We start from the raw sequence: 15,515 nt of genomic DNA on the forward strand, positions 1-15,515 counted from the left end.
CCAGGGAGCACTGGTCACCTCTGGAGGCTGTGTATGTCCTCCTGGATGTGGGTTCTGCATTGGTGCTATTTCACCGTAACATCCCTTTGACTGCTTCCTTGCTGTGTCATGTGGGTCAGGACGTGGGCTGGCAGGCCCAGGGCCAGGCGATGGCTCCAGTCCCCCATGTGGGGTGTGCGGAGGTGGCGCACAGGGAGCCCCTCCCCTTCCAGCAGTGGTACAGAGTGGGTTTCGTGGACACTGCAGGTGTTTGCATACATCCAGCACATGGTAACGTGGGTCACCTCTGAGTGAGGCTCACGGAGGTGACATGACCCGGGGCCTCTCATAGGTCGGTACTGGGAGACGGTGCAGAGGCTGAAGATCAATCAGTTCTATGGCGCCCCGACAGCCTACCGGCTGCTGCTGAAGTTCGAGGACTCCTGGGTGAAGAAGTATGACCGCTCTTCTCTGCGGACCCTGGGCTCAGGTGAGCGGCTGCAGGCGCATGTGTGTTGGAGCTGCGTAGGCCTCTGGATGCTTCATCATGATGGCCGTGTCTGCGCTGAGTCCACTTGATGTGGCCACAGCCAGTAGAAAGCAGATGTCCTCCCTGGAAGCCCTTTCCTGGAGCCCACAGCCATGGAGGGACTGGAGCTCAGCATTGCGACCTTGTCTGTGCTCCATCTTCATTATGAAAACTCAGCAGTGTGGGAAGGTCAGGCCGGCCTGGTTCCCCGCGGCTGCCCGGGATTTTACCCGCTCTGTTCCTAGCACTGGCATCCGTGCCGTTCTGCCCTTGGGTGCGTTTCTCCAGGCAGGGACAGTGTTTCGAGATTAGAGGTTACCTTCGCTTGTATGGTAATTTGGATCCATGTCGCCAGGTCACGTGAGGGTGTTTTGGAAAGGTGACCTAGGTGACCTTGAGTTGAGGTGGTCCTGGGAGGGGGAAGGTTTCAGGCCTGTTCTCCCGTAGGGGATTTAGTTGCTAAGGAAGCAGTATCAGGTAATGAGGGAGATGTTGTTTGAGGGTCTGTGTGTCTCCCAGGCCTGGCAGACTCCTGTGGGCCTCACTCTCTAAAGCCTGTGACCAGAGCCACTCTCTTGGACAAGGAGTGTGCTGAAACCCCCTGCCCCAGGGAGCCCTCACAGGCTAGCCGGGCCTCTAACAGGGGGCAGCTCAGCTGCATAACCAGTGCCAATAGCAGAGGCTTGTGTGGTATTCTGAGACCAGGGTATTGTCGAGGAAAATAGTCAGTAACCAGTGTATAATAAGAATTGTTGTTTAGTCACTCAGTCGTGTCCGACTCTTTGCGAGCGACTAATAAGAATAGAAGAGAGTTTTATTCAAGCCAAGCTGAGGAGGCTAGATCTGAGGAGCTGCTCCAGAGAAGTATGTTGTTGTTGCTAAGTCGCTTCAGTCATGTCCGACTCTGTGCGACCCCATAGACAGCAACCCACCAGGCTCCCCCGTCCCTGGGATTCTCCAGGCAAGAACACTGGAGTGGGTTGCCATTTCCTTCTCCAATGCATGAAAGTAAAAAGTGAAAGTGAAGTCGCTCAGTCGTGTCTGACTCTTAGCGACTCCATGGACTGCAGCCTACCAGGCTCCTCCATCCATGGGATTTTCCAGGCAAGAGTACTGGAGTGGGGTGCCATTGCTTTCTCTGCCAGAGAAGTATGGTTTTTAGCAATTCTGTCTTATCAGAACAAAGTACATCAAACAAGTCAGGGATACATGCCTTCAAGGTTCTGAAGAAGCCTATCAGCACGTACACAGAGTCAATACAGCTGTGGCCCTGGGAGAAGAGTCTTATCATCAAAGGAGTCCCAGCGTCGGCATCCCAGGCAGGAGGCATTTATCTCTATCTCCTAAATTTCTGGTCAGTGATGCCCTTTCCCCTTTTCTTTAATGACTAAAGGAGATTACAGGGTCTGTTTGACAGGCCACAGACGGGCTGTCGTCAGCCTAAGTCCAAGTTAAATGGAATGTGAGCCAGAACGACTTTCCTGCACCTCGACATGTGGCCGCACTGGCAGAGGGGTGACCAGCACAGCGGCTCCTGCGCTGGGTCCGCTCCGTGCTTTGGCCGGTGCTGGTCCATCAGGAAAGTGCCATGATTCACTTTGCCATTCTCTGCTCCATGGACCGTTTTTAGCTCCAGGCTGCAGGAACATCCTTGTCCATGTTTCCTTCTGGGGCTGGGCACTGGGAGTGGCCTTCTCATCACAGAATGAGTGTGTGTGTGGCTTTACTGGATTCTGCCAGCAGCAGGCCCCTAAAGCAGTTGCAGCAGGAGTGTCACTTCTAAACAGGAAGAGAGGGATTTCCCTAGTGGTCCTGTAGTTAGGACTCTGAGCTTCCACTGCAGGGGCATGGGTTCGGTCCCCTGTTGGGATGACCATAAACAAACAGGAAGAGAAATGCCTGCATCGCTCCTAAGCTGCACTCAGGTGGTGTATGTGCTGGTGTTTCCTCCACACTCTTGCCAGCCTCTTGGTTTTTGACCCTCTGATGGTGAAAATATCTCACTGTCATTTGTATTCTTCAGTGGCCATAAATAGGATGATCTCGCTGCTTTCTCAAGTCTCCTGTGTGCCTTTCAGGACAACTAACAGAGCTGTTTTCCTCATGAAATTCGCTCCTTTGGTTTCAGCCCTGTTGAGTCTCTTAACACTTCTGTCTTGTGCGGTTGCAGTGGGAGAGCCGATCAACCACGAGGCCTGGGAATGGCTGCACAGGGTGGTGGGGGACAGCCGGTGCACGCTGGTAGACACCTGGTGGCAGACAGGTGAGCCTGTCCGTGGGGGGAGGCTCAGCCCCATGGGCGCCTGGCGTTTGGGGAGAGGAGCTCGGGGTTGCTGCTGCTCTGCAGCTCTGACACCTGAGTGTGAAGGCTTCCCTGAGCCTCCTTTCCTCGTCTGTAAGGTGGGGTCTGGGTGGGCGTGGAGGGGGCGACACAGGAGCCCACGAGGGTCCTGTCCATGGCAGCCCACCTCCTGAACCCGGCACAACCCAGCCTGGGGCCTGCTGTTTAAGGGACCTTGAGTCTAGGATTAGATGCCAGTGGGAAAAGAAGTTTTATTTGCATTGTTTTGCTTTGATTTGCCCCTCTCTTCTGGGGTGTCTGACTTATCAGAATTTGGGGGCCAAGAGACCCCCACTGAAGTGGCTGAAGTCTCATCCTTCAAGAAGCCAGAAGGAGATGTTCCTGGTGGTGCAGGCCTCGTGGTTCAGAAAGGCCCTGGGTGTTCCCTGCAGCGGAGCCCCGGCGTGCCTTCCCCTGCAGGCTGATGGATCCAGAGAAATGACCAGGGGCAGAACCCAGGCTGCTCTTCTCCACTCTGGGGTCCTTGCCCTGAGCACTTCTTTCCCTCTGTCCTCCTTTCCACTGCCCCCCTGTCCCCATGACACGGGCTGGGGACCTCAGCTCCTGGGGCTGCCCCAGGTGCGCGCGTTTCCACAGTGGAGGCACTGGCACTCCAGCCTGGTTTCTCCTCAGACAGAGGTCCTTTTGTCACTGGGGCCATTTCCTCGCCCCGGATGGCAGGTCCTCGCCTCCCTCTCTGGAGTGCACCCTTGTGTGCAGTGCAGACGCAGTGCCCATGTGATCTGGACACACGTGTCAGTAGCCCCAGGCCCACCGGCGTTTCTTCTCACCCCCTGCAGAAACGGGGGGCATCTGCATCTCTCCACGGCCCTCAGAGGAGGGGGCAGAGATCCTGCCCTGCATGGCGATGAGGCCCCTGTTTGGCATTGTTCCCGTTCTCATGGATGAGAAGGTGAATCACCCCGTCCATGCGCCCTGCCCAACCCCACTGCTTGTCCTGCCTCCCTGGCCCCCGCTGCCCTCTCCCCCTCACAGGGCACCCACGCAGGGTCTCCTCTTAGAGGGGAAAGCTCCTCTGGGGTGCCTGTCCTGTTCTGCGTTGGGCCCAGCAGTTTGGAGAACAGGAGATGGTGACTCCTTCTGTCTCCTGGGTGTGCAGGGAAATGTCCTGGAGGGCGGAGACGTGTCTGGGGCTCTGTGCCTGTCCCAGGCCTGGCCGGGCATGGCCCGGACCATCTACGGAGACCACCAGCGATTCCTGGACGCCTACTTCGAGACCTACCCTGGTGAGCCTTTCCCTGCTGCTAGACAGTCTCAGAACTGTTTCCGAGGGGCCGGAGCTTATGTGAACTGTCCCTGTTTTCCCTCCCTCTGAGCTGGAAGTGGCCCCGCTCAGGGTCCTCCTGGAGGCTCAGGCTGTAGGCTCCCAGGAGAAGCACAAGGACGCCACCCTGGCAATGACGGTGGTGGCCCCAGGCCTTCCCTGTCTCCCTGTTGTCCTCCTGACTTGTGTAGTGTGGTTGGGCGGAAGTTTGCAAACACGTGTGCCGGTGGCAACTGATGCCCAGCAGTGGCAAGACGGTCAGAGACACTAATGGGGAAGCTGGAATGGGCTCCTTGCAGCTCCTGCTTCCAGGTTCAGCCTCCAGCCGTCTGGCAGCCGTTCTGCCCTTTACTGGCACCAGCGGGGCAGCACCTGGGGGGTGTCTCCCTGTGGGAGTCTGCTGGGAGGGTTTTGGCACTTCCTCCTGTCCCTCGTGGAATGACGGGACCCCTACCGCTCCTGGCTGGGAGCTGGGGCCGACTCCCGCGCTGTGGTGCAGGCTACTACTTCACAGGAGACGGGGCTTACAGAACAGAGGAGGGCTACTACGAGATCACTGGGCGCATTGACGACGTTATCAACATCAGCGGCCACCGGCTGGGGACCGCGGAGATCGAGGACGCCATGGTGAGCACGGCCGCCGCTGGTCTGGGGGCTGAGTCTGAGTCAGTGCCTCACCTCTGCGTGTTTTGTCCTGCCCAGGCTGACCACCCCTCGGTGCCCGAGACCGCTGTCATTGGCTACCCGCATGACATCAAGGGAGAAGGTGCGTCCTCCACCCTCCGGCCCTGGGGGCGGGGCCTCTAGGAGGCGCGGGCTCGTGGGCGGGGCCAGGGCTTTCTCTGGGGTCAGGCTGCTAGCTCACCCCTCCTTCAAGCTGGGGTTTGCGGGAGGGGGCCGAACAGCACGAATGGTAGAAAAAAGTCCGGATTCTGCAGCACCGCAGCTCCGCTGTCTGAGGGACACTCACTTGTGGCGAGCAGCCCTGACCTGTCGGCCCAGCCGAGCTCAGGGAGCTTCCTCCCGGTCCACAGGCCCCCCTGGCCGCCTTGCTAGGGATATGTGTGCAAGTGCCCCTCGCTGCCCGCATGTGGAAGGCCCAGACTCTCTGGGGGAGTCTGACCTGGGTTCCCCTGCACAGCGGTGGGCCAGGGAAGCGCAGAGCCCGTGACAGGACTGATCCTCACTGACACACTTTGTTTCAAAGCCTGCGGGTTTCTAAGTGGTGGGTCTGGGAAGGGGCAGGCTCATCTGAGTGCTGTAATGCCAGGTGGGCAGTGGCGACACTGGCCTGGCCTGACCAACTCTCCGTGTAGCTCTTCAGGACAGACGGAGCTCTCTGCCTGGAGCAGCCCAGGCACACTTCCTCTTGGGGTCCCAGCATCTCCAGCCTCCTGGCCATGTCTGCATGCTGCTCTTCTATGAGTTACTCACTGTCTCTAAGCCAACCTTTAGGACAACTGAATACTTATTAAGTGCTTTAAAAAAGCGTTTTCAGTTACCATGGAAGGACACACCCGTGAGGCAGTGTGAACACCAGTTCACACCTTGTGAACTGGCTGAGACTCAAGGTGGAGGGTGTCAGGGGTTGAAGGGATGAGACAGAACAAGTCCTCGTGTGTGTGTCTCAGGGCCCTTGGGCCGTGCCACGTTCCACCAGCCTCCTTTGCCTCCTAGTGGCTCTGGGTGTTGCCTGCCAGGCTTTGGGAGAGAATTTGTGTATCGGCTATGGTTATGTGCATTTTCCTGATTTCTAACACATTTGAGCATTTGTCCCCTTGTAAAACATGAACAACAAAAACTGTGGATGTGTATTTTCCCCCACTCTCTCTGCACTTGACCTGATGGAGGGAGCTCCCCAGGTCTCGTGTGATTAGGACACAGACCTAGGGAGTGACCTAAGTCCCTGCCCTATGGGCTCATGTGCTGGAGGGGACCGGGGAGAAGAGAGAGGCAGCTGGATCGGTTCAGTGGGGTTCGTGGGCATCTCGATCAGGGGTGGGCTCGGGGCAGGCATAGGCAGGCCAGCGAGCAATATGGAGGCTGCATGTGAAGGGAGCTGCGGTGGGAGGGGGCAGTGCAGGTTAGACTGTCCAAAGTGACGCTGGGACAGTGACCACTCACACAGAAATGGAGTTGGGTCCGTATGTAACATCGTAGTTAAGGAGACCTCCGGGAGCCCTGATCCTCGCTGGAGTACTGAAAACAAAAGCTGGTGTTTATGCTAAACTACTGGTTGCAATGACAACCCACTCCAGTACTCTTGCCTGGAAAATCCCATGAACAGAGGAGCCTGGTAGGCTACAGTCCATGGGGTCGCTAGGAGTCAGACACGACTGAGCAACTTCACTTTCACTTTTCACTTTCCTGCATTGGAGAAGGAAATGGCAACCCACTCCAGTGTTCTTGCCTGGAGAATCCCAGGGACGGGGGAGCCTGGTGGGCTGCCGTCTATGGGGTCACACAGGGTCGGACAGGACTGAAGCGACTTAGCAGCAGTAGCAGCAGCAGCGCAGCTCAACAGAGCTTCCTGCCGAGCAAGCCATTCATCTGTGTTGTCCGCACAGTGGCTCCCAGCTGCATTTTATACTGAATTTGTGTTTAAATAGCTACGGGTCTGGTGCCCACAGGCTGGACACAGGTCCACAGACAAGTGCCCAGGGAGTGATTCCACGCCCAATGCATATGGTGGAAAGTGAGTCTCTGACAGCCCATGTCACGGCTGTGTCACAGGCGTAAGGATAGAGGTGAGTCACAGCTCCAGGGTCTCTCCACACATGTCCGCCACTCCGGGGCACTCAGAGGAGCCGCTGGAGTCACTTCCACCTTGAATGAAAATGGAAATGCACCTTCAGGGAGGCAGCTGTAGGGACCAGTGGCCATGGGCGCACGGGCCTCTGATCTAAAACCTCTTTGGACTTAACGGCGATTGTGTGAAACACGCTGCCCCGGAAGGTGGTTCGTGGTCTGAACCTCTGCTCTCCTTCCAGCTGCCTTCGCCTTCGTTGTGTTGAAAGATGATGTGGGTGATGTGGACGTGGTGGTGAAGGAGCTCCGGTCAGTGGTGGCCGACAAGATTGCCAAGTACGCAGTGCCCGATCAGGTCCTGGTGAGTGGACGCCTCCCAGGGGCCACTGGGCTGCTGCTTTTCAGCCTCCTTTCTGCTTGCTACCATTGAGAGGGTGGCAGCAGGAGGTGGGTGAGGGGGTGGCTGCTGCATCCTCAGAGTGGGGGAGGAGATACAGTATCACCGTGGACAGCGCCCGGGCACTTAGGCCTGGCTGGGCTGCAGAGGGTCAGGCATTGTAAATAGAGGGGCCTCGGTCCGGACCAGATGTCCCTGGGCTGGTGGGGAGATGCCACCAGAGTCTGCCTGGGAGCCTTTGCTGGGGTGGGTTTTTGGGGAGGACTGGGCCATCTTCTCAGCCCCGCTGGCTTTTCAATCCTTTCAATACCAGCCCACGGCCTTCTTTAGCTGGGAGTTAGGCCTCCGAGGCAGGAGGGCCCAGCCTCACTTGGTGCCATATGAGTCACACTGTGGGCCTGGTGACCAGAGCTTCACCTCGACTCCCTGTCGATGAACAAGTTTCTTTCTAAGGACCGGCCACTGTTATAGGCCCTTCATGTATTGCCCTTCATGTATTGCCTTGACATTGAATGCCTGTGGTTGGATAATGTCAAATGCTAAATTTCAAACACTGAGCAAGATGACATTTTCCTCTCAAGCAGCTCCTACATCTTATGTTAGAAAAGCCAATTATGGTCCCAGCCAGGGGAGGAGACAAGGTGCCCCTCGAACACCTGGTTCTACTGTCACCCGAGAGCCCTCCCAGCTTAACTGGCGGGAGGAATGGGTGTCGGCAGTGAGGTCCACCAGGTATGGGTAGAGCCTCCACGGTAAAGATTCAGCTAACCCCCTGGCAGTGGATGGTTTCAGCTTTAGGTCCAGATGGAGGAGAACAAGGGCTTCCCAGGTAGAGCTAGTGATAAAGAACCCACGTGCCAATGCAGGAGATGTAACAGATGCGGGTTCGATTCCTGAGTTGGGAAGATCCCCTGGAGGAGGGCACAGCAACCCACTCCAGTATTCTTGCCTGGAGCATCCCATGGACAGAGGAGCCTGGCGGGCTGTAGTCCATGGGGTCGCAAAGAGTCAAACACGACTAAAGTAACTTAGGATGCACACTTGGAGAATAAAACCGGAGGCCACAGCCCCGCCACTCTCTGTATGGGGGGGCTGAACCTCAGCCATTCCTATTGGGTCCTCAGGGAGGGGTGTCTTCCTCCAGGACACCCTCATCTCAGTACAGCTGGACACTGGCTGGGAGTCTGAGCACCACCTAAAGGCTAATGCTGCACCTTCCCTGCCAGGTAGTGAAGCGTCTTCCAAAAACTCGGTCTGGAAAAGTCATGCGGAGGCTCCTGAGGAAGATTGTCATGGGCCGAGCTCAGGACCTGGGGGACACCACCACCCTGGAGGACCCTGGCGTCATCACGGAGATCCTGAGTGCCTACCAGGAGTACAAAGACAAGCGGGGAGGTGCCAAGTGATGGCTCTGCTGAGACCAGGCCCCTAATGCGTGCTCCTAGAGCACAGCTCCCGAGTCGGCTTGTTCCTAGACACCCCAGCAGAACCCAGGCTGCCCTCCTCGCGAAGCCTGAAGTCCCCGCCTCCCCTCCTGGGGACCCACGACAGGTCCTCGCCCAGGGCGAGCTTCCTCCCGCTTGTCCCGAATCTGGTTTCCTGGTGAAAAGTCCATCCCCCTGTCCCCTTGACAGCACAGGAAGGTGGAGCCCCTGTGTCTGCTCAGGTGGACTGGGAGCAAACAGCAGTCATGTTTCCTCCAGATGTTTCTAGAAACAAAAGGTGAAGATTTTATTTTTATACTTTTATATTTTAGAAGAAACATGGTGCCCACACACGTGCAGTGTATGCTGTACTTGTACACACTCTTCTTAACAGTTATGAAAAGCTCCTTTTTTGCCTCCGCTCGTGGGGAAGTGTGGCGGGCTGGAGGGTGCAATTTGGGTTACTGTTTGGCTTGTTGGAAATTTAAGTTGGAAATGTTTGTGCCTCTGTCTTAACACAGCTATCTTGAAACCTCTCAAGCCCACAGCATCTATTTTTGGTGTGTTTCCACTTCTCTTGGTTTGTGTGTGATGAAACCTAGCTGCTAGAAGCACCTGTGGGGATGAGTTCTGGTCGTGTGTGTGTGTGCAGGCTGTGGTCTGGGATGATTACCCTCCCCTGGCCTGGGACCCTCTTAGCTGCCGGTTGGTGTGCTCCACTCTTGGGGCTCTTCAGGGAAGCTGGGGACTCACTAATGCAACTGAAACTGGGTCCCTGCAAACCGCCCTACCTCCCTGCTCTGAGCCAGTCTTTCCCTTTGCCAATGTGCCTTGAGTCCTCTGGACTTAACAAAATGATGTGGACCGCTAGGCTGCAAAGGGTCTATTTATAGCCAAGTACATGAGGGCCCACTTGTGGATCAAGGGGAGGATGGCCTGCTGAGCTGGGTCCCGGAGAACAGGGAGGGCTGCCCCCACCCGGCCCTGTGCCCCACAGTGGGCGGTGCCCTGCAGGTGTACAGGTGTTCACAGGGCATTGGGTTGCTTAACACCTGCTGTGGCCATGCTGGGTGGCCAGGTGAGGATGGGTGGCCTCGGCTATAGCACATGGCTCTAACAAAACCACACACCTGCATCTGTGGTGTTTCACTGGACTTGGTTCATTATAGTCAGGGCACTACTTAGGAAATGACTTCGCTATAAACTGGGACAGTGACCAGGGCCTCAAAATGATCTGCAGGGCCGTTCAAATAAAGCTTTATTTTGTTCATTCTCTTCTTTTTGTGGTGATGTTTTCTGATTAAAAAAATAAACTGTTATTCTTGGTTGCTGAATATAATCCTTGGAACAAAACTGGAAGAGACCCATTCACTCAAAAAAGAAAACTTAAAAAATTCACTGTCTTCCTGGAGGAAGTACAACTCCAGGAACCTCACCTATCTTAGGCTGTTATCTGGCTAACTTGATGTGTCTCTAGACCACGGTGCTGGCCAATCACTAGTTACACATGTCTAGTTAGATATGTTAAAAAAAAAAAACAACTAAAAATGTAGTTTCTTGGTGGCACCAGCCAATAATGCTCAGGTGCCATGTGGCTGGGAGCTACCAGGCTGGATGACACAAATCCCTTGTCAGCTGTGGGGGCTGATCTAGAGCACAGAGCTAGAGGGGGCAGAAGCCCACCCAGGCAGCGCCCCCCACCCCACCCCGCCCTCTGCTGCCCAGAGATGGACAAGAGTTGTTTCCTTCGGTGGATGAGAGGCAGGCTTCAGAGAAAGACACATCGAACGGGTGCCCTGAGAGGTGGGGATGAGAAATGCTTCTCAGAGCTGGAGCCCGGTGGCCCAGGGACAGTGTCCCTCCGGAGCCCCCGGGCGTGGGGAGGAGGCTGGGAGGATGCTGAATTTATGAAGGCGGCTCACCAGGGAAAGACCAGGATCTACCTCTGGCTGCCTGGGAAGTCCCAGCCACAGCAGTCTGGCCCCAGGCAGGGCAGTGGGAGAGGGTTACAGGCCAACTTTTAACAAGTCCAGTTGCCCAGCGTCCCCTTCTGGTAAAGCCACCCTGATTTTGGTCTCCTGGGGGCTTGTGACCATCATTCCCAGGGAAACCACGTACAAGCCTCTGTGTCCTTATCTTTTGAAGTAAAAGGCTGATTCAAGAGTTAATGATTGGGAAATGTGAAGATGTAGAAGCAAAGAATAGCTCTTGGGCTGTGACAGCAGAACTGAACTCTCAGTTCCTTGAAAGATATGGATAAACGTCTGACACACATTCCTAAGTTGTTTTTACAGGCAGTAGATCCCTTCTGCATGAAAACTGCTGATCCCAAGAACACAGACCCTAGACTGGTTGAAACCAGAAGGCTGATACTTGAAACTCCACCTTGATGCCAACCAACCTAACTCCATGAGCTGATCCTGCCCTGCCCTCTAAACACTATAACACCTCCGTACTCCCTCCAGGGGGGGTCACCTGGTCTTGAAGGCATTAGCCTACTCTGCCCCCCTTTGCCTGGCAAAGCAATAAAGCTACTCTTTCCTATTTCACCCAAAATGCAGTCTCCGAGTTTCTACTTGGCTCTGGGAAATAGGCCAAGTTTCGGCAACACTGGCATCACAGTCTTTGGCTGTGTGATGCATCTGGCCTCTAAGAGAACTTGGAGAGAGCTCCAGCAGAGCCTGCCTGGGACGGAGTGCGGCACACTGTCCTGCCTAACTCAGCCCCAGGCTTTGCTCCCTGCATTACCTGTCAAGACTGACGAAGACCCGACTTGGAGCCACCAACAGCAGAGAGCAGAGCGGAGATGGATGACTGATGGTGTGGAAGCAGAGCAGGGACCAGAAGGGACAGAAAGACCACTGTGCTGTGACGGCATGGCACATCCCGAGGTGACACAGGCACACCAGGACACATATGCTGGTCCCGGGTCACCCACAGTGGCTGCACTTGCGGAGCAGGAGTGGTAGTGTCAATTCTCACTCCACTGCCTCAGCCTGACTCTAGTGCAATTAATTCAAGTCCTCCCAGACTGACTTGCCCTCACCTCCAGCCCTCAAGATACCCCATGTCATTACGGAAATGCTTCCATGGGGCTTGCCTGGTGGTCCAGTGGTTAAGAGACTTGGCCTGCCATTGCAGAGGACATGGGTTTGATCCCTGGCCCAGGAAGATTCCATATGCTGTGGAGCAACTAAGCCCACATGCCACAACTGCACACACCTAGTGACGCGTGAGCACCGAGAGCCCATGCTCTGCAAGAGAGGCCAGCGCACCCCAACCAAGAGTAGCCCCATCTTGCTGCAACTAGAGAAAGCCAGAGAGTAGCAGTGAAGACCCAGCACGACCAAAAATAAATATGTGAGTTAAAACAAAAACAACAAAACCACTTCTGCTGCTGAAGGAGGCCCTGCCAGGTGCTCGACTCAGCCCACTTCACCCTCACGGCGCCTCCTGAATAGACACTTGTCCCCATTGGCAGAGGAGGTGGGAAGGTGGTGGAGTTGGGTTTGGATGGAGCCTGTCTGACTCCATCCTTGACCTCCATGCTCAGAACCCTCCTGAGAGAACTTAGGGGAGCATCAATATTTAACTTTTATAATTTTGAAGGCATCTTGTTGGCCTTTGAAATGCTATCTGGGATGGGGAGAGCCGAGGCAGGTGCAGGCCCACAATAAGCCTTCTGGGAGGCAGTGACTTTGGTGGGAGGAGGCAGGGTGCTGACCTCTAACCCAAGTTAAGGAGGTTTTTCCTTCATCATTGTTTGGGAATTCTGCTGCATAACAGGGTGAAACCAAGCAATCCTTTCTTGTTTGTGAACACCAGTTGTCTTTTGTTTCACAGTAATTCATTTCACAAATAAAACTTATTTATCCTGCTTGGGCTCCACAGAACTTCTTGAGTCTGTGGATTGATGTCCACCTGAACCAGTTTTAGAAATATCTCAGTCATTTATTGTATCTTTAAATATAATTTTTGTTATTCTCTCTTTTCTGAGAACACAGACGTCTCACGTTGCAATTTCTCATTCTCATTTCTCCCTGCCTTGGTCTCACCTGCCCTGAAGGAGCTGCGATAAAGGCTTGTATGTGACTTACTTAGGAATGTGATTCCAGGAACAAGTGTGAGGGATAAGGGTGTGAAACAGGAAGGCAGGCAATGGCAACCATTGCTGACCTTCCAGGACTCAGGAGTACTACACCTGGGTCTCTGAACTGGCTGGCCTCTCAATCTCCTCTAGACCTGTGAATGCACCTGGGGAAAAAGTGGCTGCCAGCCCTGGGCTCATCTTCCCAGGCCTCTGTCATTCCTGGATCTTGATCACCATACTGGGCTTAGTGGTGAGTTCATCGTTGTCCTCACTGTGGGTGTGAGTCTATCACCTAATCTGCCATCACAGGAATAGAAAGTCATGCATAATGTTCCTTACATGTGAAAGGTTCTGAATTCCAACATCCATTTCACTCAAGCATTTCCTATGAGTTACTGAGGTTGTTTACATGCTACTTTGTATTGTTTATTCCCTCCCAGTACAATGTTAAGTATGTGTGCGTGCGTGCTAAGTCGCTGCAGTCGTGTCCCATTCTTTGTGACCCCATGGACTGTAGCCCCCCAGGCTCTTCTGTCCATGGGATTCTCCAGGCAAGAATACTGGAATGGGTTGCCATGCCCTCCTCCAAGGAAGTTCCCAACCCGGGCACTGCACCTGCCACCTCTATGTCTCTTGCATCAGTATATTTCTGATTCCCGGATGATCTAATGTGCAGCTAAAGTTAAGAACTCCAGTCTTAAGGAGTGGTGGCACTGCAATCACAGCAACCCGCAGGGCATTTGTCACTGCTGCCTGGCAAACGTGTTTATTTTCACCCTCAGGTTATGCTTTTGGGTCCAGCTGCTAACACTGAAGGCCTCGAGACTGACTGTGGCATCTAGCTGCTGGGACAGTCCTCCTGGCCCAAATGACTTAAGAGCAAGCAACTGGGAAGGCAGCACCGCTGGAAGTGGGCCTCAGCCCCAGGCTCAGGGTGCAGCCATGAGTAGGTGGGGTGCTGCTCAACGCCCTACAATGTGCAGGTCAGCTCCTCCCTCTCTTCTCTCCAAAGAATTATCTGGCCCAAATTGTCAATAGTGCAGAGGTTGAGGAACCTGATCTAACCAACCAGGTGGCCCCATCCCCCCTTCCAGAAACAGGATGGCAGCTATCCTGGAGGGTATGGGGTGTGGGGGGTTCTGAGAAGAAACCACAACTAGCACTAACTTAAAAGGTTAGTGCTAATTTAGCTTTCTTACGACACTTAAACAGAAAAACAGGACTAAACTGTGGCGTGCAACATGCGGCTCTGCTTGTGCAGAGCACCAAAACCACTGACCCCTCCAGTGACTCTTCTGGTTACAAACTCTGACCCATCTTTGCCAAGACCATCTATGGTTAACTCCAGCCCAGACCCCTTGGAGACCCTTCCATTACACTGCTGTCTGGAGGAGACTCATGTGTCCTCTGATGCATTTCTTTGCTGAAGCAAGTTCAATAAACGTAAGTTTTTATTATTTTCTTGTACAGCCATATTCCTGTTTCCAGTTGGCGTGGAATACAAAAAACTCCATTGAGAGTGCCTTAGACACAAAGGTGTCCTGCTTGTAAAATTAGGGGAAGGATTTTCAGCAAATGACATGGGCCATGAGACAAAAATGGTTTTGGCCAAGTGGAGGTGAAGGAAAGCGGTATCAGAGAGACAAAAAATACTAGGGACAAAGGAAGGGAGGCACAGAATTAGAGACAGCAAGCAATCCTGAGTGTGTGAAACACAGGATTCAGGCCGGGAAGGATGCTCCAGACAGGCAGGAAGGGGCTCATCCTGTAGCTGTTAAAACCCATCCCTGGGACAGTGGCCGTCCTGGTGCATCAGCAAAGGAAGATGTTGCCCAGGTGTTAATTATATAACCTGGAACCCTGCAGACCTCGATTCACCAAGAACGCTTCATCTCCTCACCCTGGGTCTTGCAGATTTTTCTCGGGGGCAGTCGAGGGGGGTGGGTGTCTAACGCCCGCCACCCCCCCACCCCGCCCCACAACTCCCCAGCACCCAGAAAGGCCCGGGGAGCGCACTGGCCTGGGGACTGCCTTGTGGAGCAGCAAGGAAAGCGATTCTCAGGGCTTCATTCTGAGCGGTCTTTTCTGGAGACGCTGCACAGTAAAAGGACCCGGTTTCCTCTGCCGGAAAAGCCCCGTCCCATTGTCTTTCCCATTCCGTCCATCTTTCGCTCCTTCATTTGCCAAACGCCCCCACGAGCCCGCTGGTTCCCTTCGGCGCAACTGCTCCTCAACACCTCCAAGTGTCTGACTACCGGCTAGAGGCGACTCCCGGGAGGACCTCGTGCAAGCCCGTGGGCGGGCGCGGGCCTCGGCCTGCCCACCGCGTCCGGTAACAGACCCGGCGACACGCTTATAAACTGCCCACCGTCGCTGTGGCCGTCACAAAGACGGACACGACCAGCCGCCCTTTTCCAGGGCGTCTTTCCCTCAACCCCGCCAGTTCGGAAACGGCCCCGGGATTCCGGTGGGGGGCCGCGTCCCGCCCGCCACCCGTGGGGCCCGCCTCACGGTCAGATCGCACGTGAGGGGCCGGGGCCGCCGGGGGCGAAGACGCGGCAGTCCGGACCCCGGAAGCCGCCACCGCCTCTGGGATGTCGCGGTGGTTAGGACTCGCGCGAAAGAACCTCGCAGCTACCACCTCCCGGGAGGCCGGAAGGGGCGGGTCCTACGTCAGTCCCGCGCGCGCCCGAGCGGGGAGGCGGAGCCTCGGTCGTCACTT

The 15,515-nt window shown here is 55.1% G+C and overlaps 1 protein-coding gene across 2 annotated transcripts in view; it reads left to right on the top strand.

Moving 5' to 3' along the window:
• Positions 1-9,978, top strand: part of ACSS1 (acyl-CoA synthetase short chain family member 1) — a 45,052-nt gene extending 35,074 nt beyond the window's left edge. The window contains exons 7-14 of one of the 2 annotated variants that reach the window (XR_003514110.1): positions 332-469; positions 2,679-2,771; positions 3,650-3,762; positions 3,970-4,096; positions 4,605-4,761; positions 4,837-4,900; positions 7,125-7,243; positions 8,506-9,978. Coding sequence is in view for 1 of the 2 variants with exons in the window: in XM_027559548.1 (XP_027415349.1) it covers positions 332-469; positions 2,679-2,771; positions 3,650-3,762; positions 3,970-4,096; positions 4,634-4,761; positions 4,837-4,900; positions 7,125-7,243; positions 8,506-8,685 (962 nt within the window). In the remaining variant the exon portion in view is untranslated. The remainder of the gene's footprint in view (positions 1-331; positions 470-2,678; positions 2,772-3,649; positions 3,763-3,969; positions 4,097-4,604; positions 4,762-4,836; positions 4,901-7,124; positions 7,244-8,505) is intronic. The other variant, XM_027559548.1, reaches the window with a different exon arrangement.
• The last annotated feature ends 5,537 nt before the right edge of the window (positions 9,979-15,515 follow it).

This window comes from Bos indicus x Bos taurus, chromosome 13, assembly GCF_003369695.1.
Source record: "Bos indicus x Bos taurus breed Angus x Brahman F1 hybrid chromosome 13, Bos_hybrid_MaternalHap_v2.0, whole genome shotgun sequence".
In the NCBI taxonomy this organism is placed as follows: Eukaryota; Metazoa; Chordata; class Mammalia; order Artiodactyla; family Bovidae; genus Bos; species Bos indicus x Bos taurus.